At 42.0% G+C, this 23,298-nt stretch overlaps 1 protein-coding gene across 1 annotated transcript in view; it reads right to left on the reverse strand.

The window, feature by feature from the left end:
* Positions 1-11,920: 11,920 nt before the first annotated feature.
* GTF2H1 (general transcription factor IIH subunit 1) overlaps positions 11,921-23,298 on the reverse strand; it is a 48,585-nt gene continuing 37,207 nt past the window's right edge. Inside the window, exons 12-15 of the mRNA XM_012456536.3 lie at positions 21,937-22,027; positions 21,346-21,461; positions 18,609-18,701; positions 11,921-13,179 (exon numbers count right to left, since the gene is read on the reverse strand). Of these exons, the coding sequence (XP_012311959.1) occupies positions 13,093-13,179; positions 18,609-18,701; positions 21,346-21,461; positions 21,937-22,027 (387 nt within the window). The 3' untranslated portion in view covers positions 11,921-13,092. The remainder of the gene's footprint in view (positions 13,180-18,608; positions 18,702-21,345; positions 21,462-21,936; positions 22,028-23,298) is intronic.

A 23,298-nucleotide genomic window follows, 5' to 3' on the forward strand; every position in this document is an offset into this window, starting at 1 on the left:
GGTGGATCATGAGGTCAAGATATCAAGACCATCCTGGCCAACATGATGAAACCCCGTCTCTACTAAAAATATAAAAATTAGCTGGGTGTGGTGGCATGCGCTTGTAGTCCCAGCTACTCGGGAGACTGAAGCAGGAGAACTGCCTGAACCCGGGAGATTGAGGTTGCAGTGAGCTGCGATCACACCACTGCATTCCAGCCTGGCAACAGAGCAAAACTCCGTCTCAAAAAAAAAGAAAGGAAAACAAAAAAAAAGAACACTAAATCTTCAACTACCATAATAGAAAGTCAGTAGAAAATAACAAAACTGATAAGAATGGTATACTGTCTGCTAAAAGAGTGGAAAGTAATTGATTCAGTGAAGAGGGAATAAAGGGTAGGGGGTAGTGGGATAGTGGACATGGTATTTTGAAATGTGCCCTCTAGTGCTTTTTTTTTTTTTTTTTTTTGAGACAGAGTTTCTCTCGTTACCCAGACTGGAGTGCAATGGCGCGATCTCGGCTCACCGCAACCTCCGCCTCCTGGGTTCAGGCAATTCTCCTGCCTCAGCCTCCTGAGTAGCTGGGATTACAGGCACGTGCCACCATGCCCAGCTAATTTTTTGTATTTTTAGTAGAGACGGGGTTTTACCATGTTGACCAGGATGGTCTCGATCTCTTGACCTCGTGATCCACCCGCCTCAGCCTCCTAAAGTGCTGGGATTACAGGCGTGAGCCACCGCGCCCGGCCCGCTTTTCACTTTTTAAATTATGAGCATGTATAATGTTGCTAAAAAACAAAATTAATTTTTGAAAAGTCTAAAGCCAGAAGAAGAAAAAAACCACAGTAATGGCCCTTTGAATTCTTTTAAGGGCCTTGTGCATAATGGATGCTTAGCCGTACCAATAGCAGAATTCAAGCCTCCCTAGTGACTTTAGATTCAATAATCCATCTCCCTCACTGAACTTTTGGAGAATAAAGCAGTCTCTCAGCCTCAGAGCCTTCTGTGCTTGTCAGTGTGAGGCCTGATAGAAATAAAATAGCTCTCCTGCTCCTAATTATTTATATCAGGTTGAAGAAAATGTTCCAGCCTGCAAGATCCGATTAGGGAGATGGTGAGGAGGGTAGGGAGAGAGGGGTCATTAGTTTCAGATACACAGAATTTGCATTCAAGAGCTGAATTTCTTTTCTTTTTTTTTTTAGATGGAGTTTTGCTCTTGTTGTCCAGGCTGGAGTGCAATGGCGCAATCTCGGCTCACCGCAACCTCTGCCTCCCAGGTTCAAGCAATTATCCTGCCTCAGCCTCCCGAGTAGCTGGGATTACAGGCATGCACCACCACACATAGCTAATTTTGTATTTTTACTAGAGACGGGATTTCTCCATGTTGGTCAGTTTGGTTTCGAACTCCCGACCTCAGGTGATTGCCCGCCTTAGCCTCCCAAAGTGCTGGGATTACAGGTGTGAGCCACCACACCTGGCTTCAAGAGTTGAATTTCAGTCTTAGCTCTCCACTTCCGAGTTGGACTCAGGGACTTTTCACCTCTCCAAGCCTGTTTATTCTTAAGTAAGCTCCACAAGGGCACAGACCTGTTTTGCCCATCATCTAGGATAGTGCTTTGTGTTTTTGAGACGGAGTCATGCTTTGTCGCTCAGGCTGGAGTGCAGTGGTGCAATCTTGGCTCACTGCAACCTAGGACTCCCGGGTTCAAGCTATTCTCGTGTCTCAGCCTCCTGAGTTTTTGGGATTACATGTGTGTACCACCATACCCAGCTTATTTTTGTATTTTTAGTAGAGATGGGGTTTTGCCATGCTGGCCAGGCTGTTCTCAAACTCCTGACCCCAAGTGATGTGCTTGCCTTGGCCTCCTAAAGATCTGGGATTACAGGCGTGAGCAACTGTGCCTGGCTAGGACAGTGCTTTTTAATAACCTGAGGCTTGTTATTTTTACTTTTAACACAGGGTCTCACTCTGTTGACCAGCTTAAAGTGTATGCTCATGGCTCACTGCAGCCTCAATTTCCCAAGTCAAGCGATCCTTCTACCTCAGCCTCTGGAGTAGGTGGGACTATAGGCATGTACCACCACACCTGGTTAATTTTTATTTTTTGTAGAGATGGGTTCTCGCCATATTGCCCAGGTTGGTCTTAAACTCCTGGTTTCAAGTGATCTGCCTGTCATGGCCTCCCAAAGTGCTGGAATTATAGGCATAAAGCCACCACGCCTGACCAATAACTTGAGACTTTATTATTTATTTATTTATGAGAGGGAGTCTTGGCTGGGCACAGTGGCTCACGCCTGTAATCCCAGCACTTTGGGAGGCTGAGGTGGGTGGACCATAAGGTCAGGAGTTCAAGACCAGCCTGACCAACTTGGTGAGACCCTGTCTCTATAAAAAAAAATAAAAAAATAAAAAATAAATAAACAAAAAGAGAGGGAGTCTCACTCTCTGGCCCAGGCTGGAGTGCAGTGGTGCAAACTCGGCTCACTGCAAAGTCTGCTTTCTGGGTTCAAGTAATTCTCCTGCCTCAGCCTCCCGAGTAGCTGGGATTACAGGCTTGAGCCACCATGCCTGCCTAATTTTGGTATTTTTTTAGAGACGCCATTTCACCATGTTGGCCAGGCTGGTCCTGAACTCCTTACTTCAGGTGATCTGCCTGCCTTGGTCTCCCAAAGTGCTGAGATTACAGGCATGAGCCACTGTGCCCAGTCAATTTGAGAGGTTATAAGGAGAAGGCTGTAGATTGATGCACGGTAGCTTAATAATAATTTTTTTTTTTTTTTTTTTTTTTGGACAGAATCTTGCTCTGTTGCCAGGCTGGAGTGCAGTGGTGCAATCTCGGCTCACTGCAACCTCCACCTCCTGAGTTCAAGCGATTCTTCCGCCTCAGCCTCCTGAGTAGCTGGGACTACAGGCGCGTGTCACCATATCCGGCTAATTTTTGTATTTTATTTTTTAGTAGAGACGGGGTTTCATCATGGTGAGGATGGTCTCGATCTCCTGACCTCGTGATCCACCCGCCTCGGCCTCCCAAAGTGCTGGGATTACAGGCGTGAGCAACCGCGCCCGGCCTGCTTAATAATTATTGATTGAATCCTGAGGATGAAATAAGAATGGTCATATAGCATGGCAAATATTTGGCAAAGAGATCTAATAGATAGTAGATAGAAGTAAACTATCTAATAATAGTTTCCTTCCCTTGATCTCCACCTCAGCTTTTTTACCAATGTTGTTATTATATGGCAGCCTAAGTCAATAAGCTTTGAACTGAAGCCTGGTAATGGTAAGTAAGAATAATAGAGTCATGAACCTCATAATGTTTGGTCAACAGTGGACTGCATATACAAAGGTGATCCTGTAAGGTTATAATACTGTACCATACTTTTGCTGTACTTTTCATATGTTTAGATACACGAATACTTATTCTTGTGTTACTATTTCCTCACACTATTCTGTATAGTAACATGCTGTATAGGTTTATAGCCTCGAATCAATAGGCTATACCATACAGCCTCTATGTGTTGTAGGCTATACCATCCAGGAGGCATAGCCTACAACACTTTGGGAGGACGAGGTGGGAGGAATGCTCTGTGTAAGTACACTCTGTGATGCTTGTACAGTAATGAATTCATCTAATAATGCATTTATGGGAACAATTCCTCATTGTTAAGTGATATATGGCTGTAATAGTAATAAATGATAGAAAGAACATTTATTAAATGCTCATTTTGAGCCAGGCACTATTCTAACCACTTACATTTATTAGCTAATTTAACCATCACAGTAAATCTGTAAGTACTATTATTATTGTGGTCATGTTACAAATTAAGAAACTGAAGTGGGGGGAGAGAGAAAGAGAGAGACAGACGAAGAAAGAGGATGCATTGGCTCACGCCTGTAATCCCAGCACTTTGAGAAGCCGAGGCAGGCAGATTGTTTGAGCCCAGGAGTCCAAGACCAATCTGGGCAACATGGCAAGACCTTGTTTCTCCAAAAATTACAAAAATTAGCCAGGCATGGTGGCATGAGCCTGTAGTCCTAGCTACTCCAGAGGCTGAGGTAGGAGGACTGCTTGAGTCGGGGAGGCCAAGGCTGCAGTGCTGTGATTGTGCCACTGCACTCCAACCTGGGCCACAGAGGCAGACATAGCCCCTTTAAGAAAGATAAACCGAAGCATGGAGAGATTAAGTAATCACACAGCTAGCCAGCTGGTAAGTGGCAGGGCTGGAATTTGAACCCATGCAGCTCACCTGTAGATCTTGAGTGCTTCATCATATAAATTAGACTTTTCTTAATCTATTAATCTGACACAGAAAATGGATCACTGTTGTATTTTTTTAAGGAAACTCCATCTTACCTAAGCTATAATTGTGATATGTGACTGTTATAATGTCAAACCACCATATTTAGGACATGCTTACTGAAACCTGTTAGTGACCTTGTTTTGAAGATAAACCCTGTGTGCTACTGAATCAAGTTTCAAGGTTGCTCTCCTGGTAACTCAGCATAATCTAAATGGCTTTTTCTTTTAACTCAAGTTTGATCCCAACTTCTATTTAAAGAAAAAACTTTAAGCCAGGTGCAGTGGCTCCTATCTGTAATCCCAGCACTTTCCAGAAACTGAGGCAGGAGGATTGCTTGAGCCCAGGAGTTCAAGGTCAGCCTGGTCAACACAGTGAGACCTCATCTCTATGGAAAAAATTTTTAAAAATTCACCAGGCATGGTAGTGTGAACTTGGCTAGCTACTTGAAAGACTAAGCTGGGAGGATCCCTCGAGCCCAGGAGTTTGAGGCTGCAGTGAGCTATGATCATGTGGCTGCACTACAGCCTGGGTGACAGAGTGAGACCCTGTCTTAAAAATAAAAAATAAAGAGCTCATAATTTGGTGAATGCAGGTCACCACAGAAAAGTATCTACTAATCAATCTAGTAAAGATGATCTAAGAAAATCAAATATGCGCAGGTTTTGGGGGGAAAATAAAAGCACAGAAGAAAGCACTTTTATTTTCCTTTGAGGGAATTTTCCTCCATTTAGGTTTCGAAGGTTAAACAATAAAATCAAGAAGGTGCAGCAGTATTCACTACGTGGCCGGGGGAAGCCTTATCAACATTAATTATAGCAAACACTTGTATAGCAAACTCGCTGTATGCTGGACTCTGCTCTAAGTGGCTTATAGACACCTCAGCTATCCTCACAACAACCCTATCAGTTAAATGCTACTACTAGGCCTATTTTGTAGATGGAGAAATGAAGGCACTTATTAAGTAAGTGGTTCATAGCTAGTGTTTTAGGCAGGTAAGATTTGAACCAAAACAGTCTAGGACCAAAGTATAGCATCCAACACATGTTATTTCATGGGCCTACTGCTGCAGGGATGTGGATAAATCCTGTGAAGCGTCCATCAGAACACTTGACTTTCTCTCTATTCCTTATTCTGCAGGTCTAAATGTTCAAGGACAATAAGGATCTGGTTGATATATGTGAAGTCTCAAGGACGTGTATTCAGCACAGGTATAACCTGTTCTCAAGAATAACCAGGTGACCGGGCATGGTGGCTCATGCCTGTAATCCACTTTAGGAGGCTGAGGTGGGTAGATCACTTGAGGTTAGAAGTTCAAGACCAACCAGGCCAACATGGCAAAACCCCATCTCTACTAAAAATACAAAAAATAGCTGGCTATGGTGGCGGATGCCTGTAATCCCAGCTACTCAGGAGGCTGAAGCATGAGAACTGCTTGAACCCAGGAGGCAGAGGTTGCAGTGAGCTGAGATTGTGCCACTGCACTCCAGCCTGGGTGACAGAGCGAGACTCCATGTCAAAAATTATAATAATAATAAAATTAAAAAAAAAGAATAACCAAGTGCCAGAAGTAGATACAAATGGGTAGGACCAAAATTTACGAGAATTTGGCTTAAAGAAATAGGATCACTAATGGATTCTTCTCTAAGAATATGAGCCTCTTTGTTAAGGATTATCTTTTTATTCATTTATTTATTTAGAGATAGGGTCTTCCTCTGTCACCCAGGCTGGAGTGCAGTGGCATGACCACAGCTCATTGTGGCCTGAACCTCCCAGGCTCAAGCTATCCTTCCACCTCCGTCTCCTGTTTCCTGAGTAGCTGCGACCACAGGCAAATGCCACCATGCCTGGCTAACTTTTTTTTTTTTTTGTATTTTTCATATAGAGCGGGTTTCACCATGTTACCCAGCCTGGTGTCAAACTCTTGGGCTCAAGGGATCTACCTGCCTTGGCCTCCCAAAGTGCTGGGATTACAGGTGTGAGCTACCATGCCTGGTCATTTTCTAATTTTAAAAAATTAAAAAAAAAAAATTAAGAGGCAGGGTCTAGCTGTCACCCAGACTGGAGTGCAGTGAGATGATTATAGCTCATGGCAACCTCAAACTCCTGGGCTCAAAGTGATTCTCCTACCTACCTCCTGACCACAGGTGCATTCCGCTATGCCCAGCTAAAAGGATTATTACTATTATTTTTTTTTTGAGGCAGAGTTTCACTCTTGTTGCCCAGACTGAAGTGCAATGGCATGCTCTCGGCTCACTGCAACCTCTTCCTCCTAGGTTGAAGTGATTCTCCTGCCTCAGCCTCCCGAGTAGCTGGGATTACAGGCATGCGCTATCACAACCAGCTAATTTTTTTGTATTTTTAATAGAGACAGGGTTTCTCCATATTGATCAGGAGGTCTTCAAACTCCTGACCTCAGGTGATCTGCCCACCTTGGCATCCCAAAGTGCTGGGATCACAGGTGTGAGCCACCACGACCAGCCCAAAATAATTATCTTAAAGGGAATGTCTAGGTGCACAGGTATTTCTGTTAGAAAAAGCTCAGGTTGCCAGGTGTGATTCACGCCCATAATCCCAGCACTTGGGGAGGCTGAGGTGGGTGGATCATGAGGTCAAGAGATAGAGACCATCCTGGGTAACATGGCAAAACCCCGTCTCTACTAAAAATACAAAAAATTAGCCTGGCATGGTGGCAGGTGCCTGTAATCCCAGCTACTTGGAAGGCTGAGGCAGGAGAATTGCTTGAACTCGGGAGGCGGAGGTTGTGGTGAGCCGAGATTGTACCATTGCACTCCAACCAGAGTCTCACTCTGTCTCAAAAAAAAAAAAAGAAGAAAGAAAAAAAAATCTCAGGTTGCAGGTTAGAAAAAGAATTTAAGTGCATAGAAAAATGTCCAGAAGAAGATGCACTGACCATTACCTCAGCAAAGACTTGGAAGTAATGGTACGGAGACACTTTCTATTTTACAGACTTCAGTACTATTCAAACCTCAGGGAAAAAAAGCCTATGAATTATGCTTTCACTATGTATATAATTTTCTTCTTTAGAGGCAGGATCTTTATCTGTCACCCAGGATGGAGTTCAGTGGTGCAATCGCAATCATAGCTCACTGAACCTTTTTTTTTTTTTTTTTGAGATGGAGTCTCACTATGTCGTCTAGGCTGGAGTGTAGAGGCACATGTCAGCTCACTGCAACCTCTGCCTCCTGGGTTCAAGCGATTTTCCTCCCTCAGCCTCTCTAGTAGCTGGGATTACAGGTGCCTGCCACCATGCCCAGCTAATTTTTGTATTTTTTGGTAGAGACAGGGTTTTACCATGTTGGCCAGGCTGGTCTTGAACTCCTGACCTCATGTGATCCACCTGCCTTGGCCTCCCAAAGTGCTGGGATTACAGGCGTGAGCCACTATGCCTGGCCTGTAGCTCACTGAGCCTTGAGTGATCCTCCTGCCTCAGCTTCCTAAGTAGCTAGGACTATAGGTGAGTGCCACCACATTTGGCTAATTTCTTTTTTTTTTTTTGGTAGAGATAGAGAGTCTTACAACATTGCCCAGGCTGGTCTTGAACTCCTGACTTCAAGCGATCCTCCTGCCTCAGCTTTCCAAAACATTGGGATTACAGGTGTGAGCCACTGTACCAGCCTATAATTTTTTAAATGAACATTAATGGGCAATAATATGTGTCATCCCTTTTCACCTGCTCTGTTCACTACTTAGCTAATAGGACCAGAGTAAGTAAATTTTAGAGTAATAAAGGCCTTTGAACTCTAACACCTAGGAAACTGACATCTGATGGAAAGGCAAATCCACTAAGTATAGACATAGACATTTCTGTTGACTATAACTAGTGTATAGTTTAGCCTTTTTTTTTTTTTTTAGACAGAGTCTCTCTCTGTTTCCCAGGCTGGAGTGCAATGGCACAATCTCAGTTCACTGCAACCTCCGCCTCCTGGGTTCAAGCGATTCTCTTGCCTCAGTCTCCTGAGTAGCTGGGACTACAGGCGCACACCACCACGTGAAGCTAATTTTTGTATTTTTAGTAGAGATGGGGTTTCACCATGTTGGCCAGAATGGTCTTGATCTCTTGACCTCGTGATCCACCCACCTCGGCCTCCCAAAGTGCTGGGATTACAGGCATAAGCCACCGTGGCTGGCCTAGTCTTGTTTTTTAATCCAAGTGTTCCATCTGTTTACATTTAATGTACTTGTTGATCATTGGATTTAAGTCTACCATCTTACTATCCGTTTCTGTCCACAGATAAACTCTTACTTATCTTACGCTTCAACTTCAGCCTACTCTTGGTATCAGGCATCCCAACAAACACAGCAGGTTGCCACGTGGCCAGAGGGTATTGATTTTTCATGTTGTTGTAGTTTGATGGGGTGGGGTGGAGGAAGGAGGTGGATCTCTGGTTCCACCTCAACAGGCATAATTCCATTTTGTCTTATGTATTAGGGATTCTGTAAAAGATTATGAAAACAGAGTTCTGCAGTTACAGTTTGAAAGCCACGAGATGACAGGATTTCCAGTCTCTTCTGTGACTTTAATATACACCCAAACAGGGAGATGGACTACTATACTAACTCAGGCTGATCACTCCTGAACCAGGTTCCAGGCAATACTCCAGTTCTGGAGATTTTAACAGCTGAAAATAACTAAGACTCCCCTGGCCTCAAGAACTAGGAAAACAGGTGAGTCCTGCAGGAGCTAAATTGGGAAAGGGCAGAGGTAATCCTAAGGAATCCCATGCAAGTCTTGACATGGGAGACAGCAAACCTAAGTTTGAAACACACAGCTTCCCATTCCAGACACTGTCAGCTCTAGAGAGATGGCATATGCAACAGGAAATTACTTTCTGGATTAAACTCTCAGGCTAGATGAGTGGGGTTACCTTTCTAGTTATAGATACTAAAACATTCTTTTGTTTCCATCCTGAAGTGGATTTTATAAGGTGCCTTGCTCATCTTTGTAGTATGTCTAAAGCAGAGTTAACATTACTTTCTTTCCAGAAAAGACTCATTCTCCTAAGGCAGGACATGCTTTTGTTACATTATTACATTTTATAGTCCTCTGGGCTCATGGACCTACTAGGCAGACTAACCCCATAATGTGATTTGCCACAAGTAAAGCAAAGAATAGAGTCAGAGGCAAGAATGACAAAGGAGTCAAAGGAAAAACTAGGCAATGGAAGCCTGGGCTGCGGAATAAAAACTTGAAACTTCACAAACATCTCATCCCTTCTCCAGACTAGAGAAGCCTTAGTGGTTTAGGGTAAATCCTAGCTCTGACACTTACTGGCTGTGTGAATTTGAATAAATTACTTAACCTGTAAACCATTTCTTATCTGTACAAAATGTTGTATTATCTACTTGCTTCTTCAGCTGTGGGAATGAAGTGAGACACAGCAGAAAAAGTGTTTGGCACTGTGCTGGTTTATGGCAGCCCTCAACCATCAGTGGTGCTATTATTTTCCACCATGAGAAGGTGAAGGGCCATAAAAGGCCTATGCAGCTGCCGAAGTTCATTGTTAAAGGAATCCAAAGCTCAAATATTTCAAGTGCAAGCTAGAAATGAAATTCACGGGTATCACTGGTGAAATCACCCTTGCTTCCTTCGCTCCCAATGAATTGGTCACACACACTACTCAGGCCCTTTCTATTCACCAGGACTTCATTTTAATGTAGATCATTTCCTGTGTGGCTTATTCCAAAAGTCTTCTAAGTCTGTCCTAATTGCCAAGGGTTATTTAACCCTTGCCTCACCCCCCACCAGCAGAAAAAACCTCCATAAAAGCAACTTGCTTAACATTTTCTTCTAAGTCTCCCATGCCTAATAGATAAGGTCTGAGTATTTTACTTTAGCATACAAGGCCATTGACAACCTGAATTAAAATGGTTTTCTGAGCCTTGTCACTCCCAACTCTCCAATCTAACACAGTTTTCCTGTTCTCCTAACGTATTTCAGTCTTTCAAACCTCCACACCATCATGCTAGAAGAGATGACTTTCTTCTCTCAAAAAATCTTATTCAACCTTCAAGACTTAGCTAAAATGCTCTTTTAAATGAAGTCTATCCTGACGTCCCAAAATTTTTTCTTTTCTTCCTTCAGGCTTCATATATATATATATATATATATGTGCGTGTGTGGTGTGTATATATACAAACACACACCACACACACACACACACCCACCCACACACACACACACACACACACATATGAAGACAAGGCTTTGTCTTAATCTCCAGGCTGTAGTGCAGCAGTGTGATTACAGCTCATTGCAGCCTCAATCTTCTGGCCTCATGCAATCCTCCTGCCTCAGTCTCCAGAGTAGCTGGGACTACAGGCACATGCCACCACGCCCAGCTAACTTTTTAAATTTTTAGTAGAGATGAGGTTTCGCTATGTTGTCCAGGCTGGTCTTGAATTCCTGAGCTCAAGTGATCCTCCTGCCTTGGCCTCCCAAAGTGCTGGGATTACACCTGTGACCCACCATGCCCAGTTTACGACTTAATCTTCAACATAGCACTCAATAGACCATTTTTTTTTTGAGATGAAGTTTCACTCGTTGCCCAGGCTGGAGTGCAATGGCACGATCTCGGCTCACCGCAACCTTCATCTCCTGGGTTCAAGCCATTCTCTTGCCCCAGCCTCCCGAGTAGCTGGGATTACAGGCATGCACCGCCACTCCCAGCTAATTTTGTATTTTTAGTAGAGACAGACAGGGTTTCTCCATGTTGGTCAGGGTGGTCTTGAACTCCTGACCTCGGGTGATCCGCCTACCTTAGCCTCCCAAAGTGTTGGGATTACAGGTGCGAGCCACCACGCCCTGCCCTTTTTTTTTTTTTTTAGATGAAGTCTCACTCTGTTGCCCAGGCTGGAGTGCAGTGGCACAATTTTGGCTCACTGCAACCTCCGCCTACCCGGTTTGAGTGATCCTCCTGCCTCAGCCTCCCTAGTAGCTGAGATTACAGGCACGTGCCACCATGCCTGGCTAATTTTTGTATTTTTAGTAGAGATGGGGTTTTGCCCTGTTGGCCAGGCTGGTCTCGAACTCCTAACCTCAGGTGATCCTCTCGCCATGGTCTCCCAAAGTGCTAGGATTACAGGTGTGAGCCACTGTGCCTGGCCTAACAGAACATTTTATTTCTTATGTCTGCCTTTCCCAACAGACATTTTTTATTTCAATCATTTTTCTATTTGCTCCACTGTGGCAATAACATATTTGAAAGCAATTCGACTTTGTGAAAGTATATATTTTAAGGGATTATACTGTTACTATACCGATCTGAAAGAGAAATGGGAAGACTGAAGGCAGGAAATGATGTGGCCTCTTTCCCTTTACCAGTTCAAGGACTCGATAATTTTTTTTTTCCTGTAAAAAAAGAGATGAAGTCTCACTATGTTGCCCAGTCTGGTCTTTTGAACTTCTGAGCTCAAGTGATCCTCCTACCTCAGCCTCCCAAGTAGCTGGAACTACAGGCATGTGCTACCATGCCTGGCTTAGGTTCTGACCTGTAGCAGTCCTTACATGAAGGATAACCAGCTTGTATCGTGGCCTAAAATAAGATGAACAGTTCTCAGGCAGCCCACCCAAGTAAATTCACACATAATGAGAAACCAGAGATGTGTTAGAGTTAAAAGAGTAAGTATAAAAAGTTTTACTTTTTTTGTGTAATTTTTAATACAAGACATCTAAAGTCTTAGATAAACAGTACGTTGATCCCATCAGGAACAAAATATGGCACGAATTCCAGAAACAAGAACATATCTTTTTTTTTTTTTTTGCACTTAGGCTTTTCAGTCACTATGCAATGATTATCGATTCGCCAAGGACAGTAACAGTCAAATATTAGAGAAAAGGAGATATGAGAAACATCTTTTATTTCTTCTAAAGAGGTGAAAATAAGTTTCTTTTATATTTCTCACTCATAAGATTTTTAAACTCTTAAAAATGCAATATCATCTTTTCAAAGCACATGCCATCTTAAAAAAAATCTTAGCAATGTACATTTGCACTCAAAGAAAAACATGCAGCGCCATTGTCTTCTGACAAAATTCTGCATAAAAAACTCTATGCAACTTTCTGCAAATATGTTCCCTCTTTATTATTCAGGGACTCCAAACCACAAACATTCAGTGCAATATTTATTGTTTCTTATTTCCGTAGGAAACACAGGACCAATGATGTCTTCTGACAACTGTTTCCTGATGGTTGAGCAACAGTCTCCCTTTGCTTTATTTTAAAGTATTGTTTTTAACTTGCTGATGTAAGGTATAATTGGAATTCAGTAAAACTTGAGGATCCAATGGAGGGTGGAGGATGAAGGATGGAGAAGAAATACTTAAGGTCTACCCTGTGCCATAAACTTAGGAAAAAAATTTACACAGAAAAAAACAAAATAACCACCAAAAAACCTCAGATTTTATCAATGCACCCTTTAAAAAAGTTTTTTTTTTTTTTAAATTTCTGAAAGCAGCTTAATGTGAATCAAAAGCAGTTCCTGAGTAACTGCAGTAAACAGTCTTTAAAAATATATATGTACATACATATGTACATATATATGTGTACATATATATATTTGCAACTTAGCTCATTTGGTTCTGCCTTAATTTACCTCCCCAGCATTTAGTCCCTTCTTTCCTTTCAGTCCCCAATGTGCAAGTACAATAGCATCAGCTCTGGGAGTCGGCGTGGAGCAGATGTTTCTTATCACTCCTGTGAGGTCATCTGCTTGTCTGTCAGGCCAGGTTTCCAGAGTTGCTGCAGGTCATAGTTCTCTCAATCTCACAAAACCTGTGAGCATCATGGCCACCTCACGTTTTCTTCATCAGACGCCGTGACTGCCACGTGTGGAGCTTGTTGTAGGCTGTCTGGAGCATCTCTTCTATGTGACTTACCAACTGAAAAACACAACAAGACACTTAACAACTGGGCAAAAGCAGGGGAAGTCATTCCTTCCAACCAAAATCTGGCACATACTTCAGAGTGTAGTTTCCGAACTCCCCTGTATTTCTCTAGTAAATGAGGTAATGTGCAAGCCCTCTGAGAAGGCTCCGTCAGACACATTTCGTATGGAAAGGTAAGAGAAAGTGGGGTAGAGCGAAAAGGCTGCGGTTGTAATGGCTGTCCTGTCATTAACCAACAATAGGACAATATGAAAGTCACAATTGTGCTCCAGGCCTCAGTTCCTTCCCTCAAACGAGGTGTCTCAACTAAATTGGTGATTTCTAGATTTAAATACTGGTCTGCCAATTTGGGCTAGGATGGCGGTATAAACTTTCTTTTTTTGAGACAGAATCTTGCTCTGTTGTCCAGGCTGGAGTGCTGTGGTGTGATCTTGGCTGACCAGAGCCTCCACCTTGCAGGTCCAAGCGATCCTCCTGCGTCAGCCCCCCGGTAGCTGGGATTACAAGCATGCACCACCCCACCTGGCTAATTTTTGTATTTTTAGTAGAGATGGGGTTTCACCATGTTGGCCAGGCTGGTCTCAAACTCCTGGGCTCAAGCAATCTTTCTGCCTCAGGCTCCCAATGTGTTAGAATTACAGGTGTGAACCACTGCGCCCAGCCTTGTATATACATCTTGGCAGAACATTGGAAAAATGCCTTATTCTCCTGAAGATTCTGATTTAACAGGCCTGGGATGAGACCCAAGAATCTTTGATTTTCAAAAGCTCCTGCAGTTAATTCTGCACAATTTTGTGAAAGTTTTCTATTTTTAGGGTTTTTCCAACTCCAGCATTTCAGGAGTTCAATACAACTCAGCAGATTACAGAAAACCTAAATGGTTTCAATGCTTCACACAATGTGCTATGTCAACTCTTGGGTAAAGACTGTAGATCTGGCCGGGCGCAGTGGCTCATGCCTGTAATCCTAGCACTTTGGGAGGCTGAGGTGGGTAGATTGTCTGAGCTCAGGAGTTCGAGACCAGCCTGGGCAACATGGCAAAATCCCATCTTAAAAAAAAAAAAGACTGTAGATCTTTGAGTAGGTTAAGAATTTTACTTTTATCACAGACATAGCTAGAAGTCAACCAGATCATATGGAATCTTTTTTATTTTTTTAAGAGACAGGGTCTCACTATGTTGCCCAGGCTGGAGTGCAGTGGCTATTCACAGGTGCACTTTTAGTATACTATAGCCTCAAACTCCTGATCTCAAGTGATCCTCCTGCCTCAGTCTCTTGAGTAGCTGGACTACATGTACATACTACCATATCTGTCTTACACTGTCTTTTGAGGTAGAAGTCTCTGGAATATCTGTTTCCTTGGAGGTGGACAGTCTTTAAGTATTTGGAAGTAAAGTTTTACCAACTCTAGGAAAATGGAGATGGAGATAAGGAAGTCCTAAATTCTTTTGGCATGTCAATCCCAGGTCTGAGGGGTACAGAATTAAAAAAAAAAATTCCCCTTATTGCCATACCTATTTATCATTATGGGGGATAGGGATATTTAGTTTTGTTTGGAAACTATAAAATTACTTATTCTGCTTGATTGGCAGCAGTATCTAGATCTATATTGTTAACCGGAAGAGATGAACACCATATCCTCCTGTAAGGCTGCACATGGCCTCAGCATCCTTTTCTTTTTTTTTTTTTTTGAGATGGAGTTTCACTCTTGTTGCCCAGGCTGGAGTGCAATGGCACTATCTCTGCTTACTGCAATCTGTGCCTCCCAGGTTCAAGCGATTCTCCTGCCTCAACTTCCTGAGTAGCTGGGATTACAGGCACTTGTCACAACACCTGGTTAATTTTTGTATTTTTAGTAGAAACAAGATTTCACCATGTTGACCAGGCTGGTCTCAAACTCCTGACCTTAGGTGATCCACCTGCCCTTGGCCTCCCAGAGTGCTGTGATTATAGGTGTGAGCCACCATGCTCAGCCCTCAGCATCCTTTTCAACACAGCACTCCAAGTAGTTATAATCAATTGAGAAGGCACATGACCTGAAACCTATCTGCCATTTTTGCCCTGCTGTGGGAAGACACTCCAAGCTTCTATTCTAAGTAATGCTGTTTTATACTTTAAGAAAACCCACTGAGAATATGTAGGGAATAAATATGAAAAATCTTACTGATGGTTTTTCAGCTTTCAACTGTAAAACTCCCCTTTTAATTATCTTAGTTATTCAATTTTTTTTTTTTTTTTTTTTTAATAGGCAGGGTATCACTATGTTGCCCAGGCTGGAGTGCAGCGCAATCCCACTACTGATCAGCATGGGAGTTTTGACGCGCTTCATTTCCAACCTTGGCCGGTTCACCTCTTTAGGCAAGCTGGTGGTCCCCACTCCTGGGGGGAGTCACCATAAGATGCTGAACTTAGTGCGGACATCTGATCGGCATAGCGCCACTACAGCCCAGAACTCTTGGACTCAAGCGATCCTCCCATCTCAGCCTCCCGAGTAGCTGGGACTACAAGCATGTGCCAACGCACCCAGCTATCTTAGTTACTGAATCTTAAATTTGTAACTAGAGTCATGCTCCACATAATGCACATATATGATGGTGGTCCCATAAGATTATAATACAGCTGAGAAATTCCCATCATCTAGTGATGTCATAACATCATAGAGCAGCACATTATTCACTCGTTTGTAGGGAGGCTGTTATAAACGAACCTATTAAGTTTCCAGCTGTATAGAAGTATAGCATTTACAATTACGTGTCAGACATAATACTTGATAATGATAATGAATGACTATGTTACTGGTTTATCTATTTACTGTATTTTAAAATCATTATTTACGGTATTTACATGTATTAAAAAGTTAACTATAAAATAGCCTTAGGCAGGTCCTTCAGGAGGTATTCCAGAAGAAGGCATTGTTATCACAGGAGATGACAGCTCCATGTGCATTACTGCCCCTGAAAATCTTTCAGTGGGACAAGATGTGGAGGTAGAAAACAGTGATAGTGATGATGATACTGACCCTGTGTAAGCCTAGGCTAATGCGTGTTTGTGTCTTAGTTTTTAAAAAAAGAGTTTAAAAAGAAAAAAAAATTAAAAATGGAAAAAAGCTTATAGAATAAGAATATAAAGAAAATACTTTTGTATAGCTATACAATGTGTTTGTGTTTTAAGCTAAATGTTATTCCAAAGAATCCAAATTTTTTTTTTTTTTTTTTTTTTTTGAGACAGGGTTTCGCTCTTGTTACCCAGGCTGGAGTGCAACGGCGTGATCTCAGCTCACCGCAACCTCCGCCTCCTGGGTTCAGGCAATTCTCCTGCCTCAGCCTCCCGAGTAGCTGGGATTATAGGCATGCGCCACCCTGTAGCTGGGATTATAGGCATGCGCCACCCTGCCCAGCTAATTTTTTGTATTTTTAGTAGAGACGGGGTTTCACCATGTTGACCAGGATGGTTGCGATCTCTTGACCTCGTGATCCACCCACCTCGGCCTCCCAAAGTGCTGGGATTACAGGCGTGAACCACCGTGCCCGGCAAGAATCCAAAGTTTTTTAAAAAACTTTAAAAATATTTAAAAGTTTATGAAGTTAAAAAAAAAAAAGTTTATGAAGTAAATATGTTATAGTACGCTAAGGCTAATTTATTATGGAAGAAAAAAAGTTTTTGGGTAAATTTAGTGCAGCCTAAGTGTACAACGTTAATAAACTCTGCAGTAGTTTACACTAATGTCCTAGGCTTTCACATTCACTCACCACTCACTCACTCACTGAGTTACCCAGAGCAACTTCCAGTCCTGCAAGCTCTATTCATGGTAAGTGCCCTATACAGGTGGACCACTTTTCATCTTTTATACTGGATTTTTACTGCATCTTTTCTATGTTTAGATACCCGAATACTTACTTTTGCACCAATTTAATACCAAAACGACAAAAGTAAATAAATAGATAGACAAATAAAAATGTTTACATATTTAGTATAGTACTGTGTTGTATAGGTTTGTGGCCTAGGAGCAATAGGCTAGACCATATAGCCTAGAGTGTAGCAGGCTATTTAGCTAGGTTTAAGTACACTCTATGAGGTTCATACAACAAAACTGCCTATCAATGAATTGTTTAGAACATATCCCTGTGGTTAAGCAACACATGACTGTACTATTCTTCCCAAGGTACATCTGGGAGGACTTGAATAACACACATACAAATTATCTGATGTGGTTGCTCTAACCTTGCTTTAAATGCAATGTTAAAAATGCTGGGCATAAAGGGACACCTCTCAATACCTCATCCACTGACCTTCCCTGCTGTAAACAATCAGGGAAGCTGATGCCAAATAGAACCCAGGAACAGTTCTGCTTACTGTTAGTAATGGCAATTCTATCTTTCCTTATGTTGCTAGGTTTGTGCTTGCTACTCAGTTTTTCCAAATTAAAAATTAGTAATATATATTTTTGGGAACATACACATAGATTGTAAAAATTTTTTTTTTTTTGACACAGAGTCTCGCTCTGTCACCCAGGCTAGAGTATGGTGATGCAACCTCTACCTCCTGGGTTCAAGCAATTCTCCTGTCTCAGCCTCCCAAGTAGCTTAGACTGCAGGCATGTGCCACCACGCCAGGCTAATTTTTGTATTTTTAATAGAGACAGGGTTTCGCCATGTTGGCCAGACTGGTCTTGAACTCCTGACCTCAAGTGATCGGCCTGCCTTGGCCTCCTAAAGTGTTGATATTACAGGCGTGAACTACTGCGCCTGGCCAGATTGTAAAACTTTCTAAGGGTAAGCATGGAGATGATTGTCCTTGGTTAGTCATGACCTCTGGAGGGGAGGAGGGAGTGGTATGCAACTGGACAGGGGCACTCAGGGAATATCTATGGGTTATGGTAACATTCTACTACTTTTCCTGATTGGTGAGTACATAGACAGTTATTTTATTATCTTAAAAATACGTACGTATTTTATATACTTCTGAGTGCATGACACATTTCAATATTAAAAAATAGTACTACGAGCAACAGAAAATAACGAAGTATTGATGGGACACGGTGGCTCATACCTGTAATCCCAGCACTTTGGGAGACCAAGGCGGGCTGATCACCTGAGGTCAGGAGTTTGAGACAAGCCTGGACAACATGGTGAAACCCCGTCTTTGCTAAAAATACAAAAATTAACTGGGTGTGGTGGCACGTGCTTGTAATCCCAGCTACTCAGGACGCTGAGGCAGGAGAATCACTTGAACCTAGGAGGCGGAGGTTGCAGTGAGCTGAGCTCGAGCTCCTGCACTCCAACCTGGGTGACAGAATAAGATTCTGTCTCCAAAACGAAAAAAGAAAAATAAAGTATCTACTCATTTACATGAAAGCAAAGTCAATTTCATCATTTTACTACAAAGAGAAAGAAGATCAGGCAAAAATCAGAGTGCTGCCTTACATTTGTGCTTAAATACTGTCTCCGAATCTTTTCTTGGAATGGGCAGAGCTTCGTAACTTGGAATCGTTCCAAATTACTTTTCATTTTCACTACCTAAAAAAGATGAGAAACAATATAATTTGAGACCAAGAGAAAAACATGATCTTCTACATATGAAAGCTACTTTTCTTGTAGAAAATTTTTTAAAATGTAAAAAGAAAATAAACATATACCTATTATATCCCACTGTTAACACTTCAATGTGAACATCTTTCAGACATAAATACTCATTTGGCCAGGCGTGGTGGCTCACACCTGTAATCCCAGCACTTTGGGAGGCTGAGGTGGGCAGATCATGAAGTCAAGAGAGCAAGACCATCCTGGCCAGCATGGTGAAACCCAGTCTCTATTAAAAATACAAAAATTAGCTGGGTGTGGTGGTGCGTGCGTGTAGTCCCAGCTACTCAGGAGGCTAAGGCAGGAGAATCACCTGAACCTGGAAGGCGGAGGGTGCAGCGAGCTGAGAGCGCCACTGCATTCCAGCCTGGCGACAGACTCAAAAAAAAAAAATAAATTAAATAAATAAATAAATAAATAAATAAATAAATAAAAGACTTGGTCGGGCACGGTGGCTCACGCCTATAATCTTAGCACTTTGGGAGGCTGAGGTGGGTGGATCCCAAGGTCAAGAGATTGGGACCATCCTGGTCAACATGGTGAAACCCTGTCTCTACTAAAAATACAAAAATTAGCTGGGCATGGTGGCACACACATGTAGTCCCAGCTACTCGGGAGGCTGAGGCAGGAGAATTGCTTGAATCCAGGAGGCAGAGCTTGCGGTGAGCCGAGATTGCGCCATTGCACTCCAGCCTGGGTAACAAGAGCGAAACTCCGTCTCAAAAAATAAAAATAAAAAAGACTCATTTAAATAGTCACTCATTAATTTATTAATTCATTTAGAGACAGGGTCTTACTCTATCACCCAGGCTGGATGACAGTGGCATCTGCAGTGGCAAGGTCGTCACCTCACTGCAGTTTTGACCTCTCTGGGCTCAGGTAATTACCTGAGCTACGTTTTGTATTTTTTGTGGAGATGAGGTTTTGCCATGTTGCCCAAGCTGGTCTCGAACTCCTGAGCTCAAGCGATCTGCCTGCCTCAGCCTCCTAAAGTGCTGGGTACAGTGGCTCATGCCTATAATCCCAGCACTCTACAAAAAATTAAAACTTAGTCAGGTGTGGTGGTGTGTGCCTGTAGTCCCAGCTACTAGGGAGGCTGAGGTGGGAAAATTACCTCAGTTCAGGAGGTAGAGGCTGCAGTGAGCTGAGATCACACCACTGCACTCCAGCTGGGGTGACAGAGTGAGACCCTGTCTCAAATAAAATAAAATAATAAAATAAAATAAAATAGACTGTAGTATTTCAATGTATCAACATACCAAATGCTTCTCTAAACTGCCTTCTGATAGATATTTAGGCCATTTCCTCTGTCTTAGACAGTGGTACATCCTCTCTAAGTATTTACATTCCTAATTATTTCCTAAATTTCTAAATGTTGAATTTCATTTGAATGTTGAAGTAAAAGCACTTAAAAAAACACTAGCAGTGTTAAGAAAGGACTCGACAACTTGGTCAACATTGATCATTGTAAGTTATTGGTTTTTTTGCAAATTAGGTGAAAAAAATTCTTTTAAAAAATTTATTCATATATTTTTTGGAGACAGAGTCTTTGCTGTGTTGTCCAGGCTGGTCTCCAACTCCTGGGTTCAAACAATCCTCCCGCCTCAGCCCTGCCAAAGTTTTGGGATTACAGGTGTGAGCCACTGTGCTTGGCCAAAATGTTCTTTTACTGTGGCTTTAATTTATCTGCATACTGGTGGGTGTGAGCATTTCCACTTAATCTTCCCAGGCCACTACATTTTTTAGTGAGTTGCTTATAAAGTGTTTGCCTATTGTTCTTTTTTTTTTTTTTTGAGACGGAGTTTCACTCTTGTTACCCAGGCTGGAGTGCAATGGCGCGATCTTGGCTCACCGCAACCTCCACCTCCTGGGTTCAGGCAATTCTCCTGCCTCAGCCTCCCGAGTAGCTGGGACTACAGGCACGTGCCACCATGCCCAGCTAATTTTTTGTATTTTCAGTAGAGATGGGGTTTCACCATGTTGACCAGGATGGTCTCGATCTCTTGACCTCATGATCCACCCGCCTCGGCCTCCCAAACTGCTGGGATTACAGGCATGAGCCACCGCGCCTGGCCTTGCCTGTTGTTCTTAATGTTATTTTTTTTTAAAAAGTAATCATGGTTTATAAGAGCAATTTATAATATTACTATTAATGTTACTTATTTCTATTTGTCTACTGTCCTTTAATTGGTTAGAGGGCTTTTAGTGTTAAATAGCTAGTGCTGTATTTGTCAGTTCTTATTTCGGATTTTGCTATCTCTGAAAAACTTATAAACATAAATAACTTTATTGATGTAATTTGTTTTGGGTCCCTATTCACAGTGGCTTGGAGGTGGACAAGTTTTAAGTTGTATGATTATTAGTTATGGAACTGGTATGGATCTCAGTTTCCTAATCTATAAAATGGGTACAACTAATACCTACTCCATAAAGATGCTGTGAGGCTTACATGAAATAATGTAGTCAAAACAATTATCCCAGTGTCTGTCACATGGTAAAGACTTAATAAAACTTTCTAATTTCAAAACATCTTGTAAGTCAGTACCACAATTATTTGGCTGTCTTCAGAACTAGTTCTAACCTTTTCTTCTAGGAATGGTGTATTAACAGGAAAGCAGGACCAGAAATGCCGTAGAAGTTCTCCAACAGCTACATACAAGTGTTTCAATTCAGACTGAATATCATTTGGCACCATCTCTGCAAAAGGACGAGATGAACAGGGTGAAAGCTATTTTGATACACAGTCTCAAAAAAATGACCACTCGAAGAATAAACTTGAACATGTGCTGTTTCTCAATGTCAAACCAGGATATGCTACTTTCAGATAAGTTACTAATTTTGTGGCTGAGACCACAAAATTTAAAAGTTCTTGAGATTTTAAAGAAACTTTCAGGTTTTCCCTTTATTCTAAGAGATAGGGTAGAAGAAAGCAGCTTTTAGTATGATATTAGACAAACTAGCAATGTACCACTATCTGTAATAGTAAGACAGTTCTGAAACCTAAAATTGTGTCTAGATGTGTTTTAGAATCTGAATGTATAAAAACAAATCTATGAAACAGAATTCCCAGATTATCCCAAGGAAAAAACCAATGAAAGTTCAGCACTCCTCCCAGCTTGCTTTGTAAAGCTGATTTAGGCAGAAAGATGGTAGAAGATGGCCTGGCACATACGGTTTATGGCTTGCTGTGTTCCTCCCTGCATAAGTGCTCCTCCAGGTGACAGTGCTGTGATGGTACTACTGGCAGCACTACTTGAGAGAACCTGAAAAAAAAGATGAAGAAGAAAAACTGGTTTTCCTCCCTTTTTTTGCCACCTTTCTTAATATTTAGTTTTACAGCAAAAGATTAAGTGTTTTACTTTTGTTGAAATACTATACCATTTATAGTGATCATTGTGAACTATTTTCCTTGAGGGCAGAAACACCATCTGTATAGAAAGAAGATACCTACAAATCTTCCAGGCATACCAGGCAAGTCCACAGGGACCTCAAAACTCGTAAGATTTTGCCTCGTTAAAGCCCTTTCTTTTTTCTTTTTCTTTTTTTTTTGTGAGGTAGAGTTTTGCTCTCGTTGCCCAGACTGGAGTGCAATGGGGCAATCTCAGCTCACTGCAACCTCTGCTTCCCAGGTTCAAGTGATTCTCCTGCCTCAGCCTCCCAAGTAGCTGGGATTATAGGCATGTGCCAACATGCCTGGCTAATTTTTTAGAGACAGAGTTTCTCCATGTTGATCAGGCTGGTCTCAACCTCTCGACCTCAGGTGATCCACTGGCCTTGGCCTCCCAAAGGGTTGGGATTACAGGTGTGAGCCACTTCGCCTGGCCAGCCCTTTCTTAAGTACCAGTTCAATTTAATTTGGGAACTCTTACTACTCAAGGTAAAATTGAGTTTAAGGAAAGAAAAACAGGTAAAACAACATGTTAACCTGTATGTTTTGTTACAGTTAAATTTATTTTTGTAAGGAACAAAATCTTGTTATGTTGCCCAGGTTGAACTTGAAGTCCTGGGCTCAAGCAATCCTCCTCCCTCAGCCTCCTGAGTAGCTGAGACAGATTACAGGTGTGTACCCTGCAACTGGCTTTGCTAACATGTATCCTTGATAGCAGATTAGGGGAAAAAAAATCAACAGAGCAGAAATTTATTGTCATTTAATTTTCAAGGAAGTGAATATAGCCAAAAGGGGAAAATATACTCCCCACTGTATCAACATCAACATTTAGGAAAAAATTGACCTATCTATTCAATGAATGCTATCAAGTGACAGGCACTGTAGGGAAACACTGCTATAGGGAGGAACAAATAATTTGTGAAACAGTAAATGTAGGGTTACCATCTCTGATTTTCCAATGGCGTTTTTAAGAGTAGAAATCCATGCATGCATAGATTGGTGAAAAACCATTTTTTCAACTTAATGTAAGAAGTACAGTATGTGACAACCATGAGTCAAGGGGACATGAAAGCTCACTTTATTCCTATCTTCCTTTTGTTAGATACCAACCTGAGCAATATGGCAAAACCCTGTCTCTACAAAAAA

Source organism: Aotus nancymaae, unplaced genomic scaffold (genome assembly GCF_030222135.1).
Source record: "Aotus nancymaae isolate 86718 unplaced genomic scaffold, 86718_ANA_hifiasm-v0.15.2.pri h1tg000059l, whole genome shotgun sequence".
Taxonomy (NCBI): Eukaryota; Metazoa; Chordata; class Mammalia; order Primates; family Aotidae; genus Aotus; species Aotus nancymaae.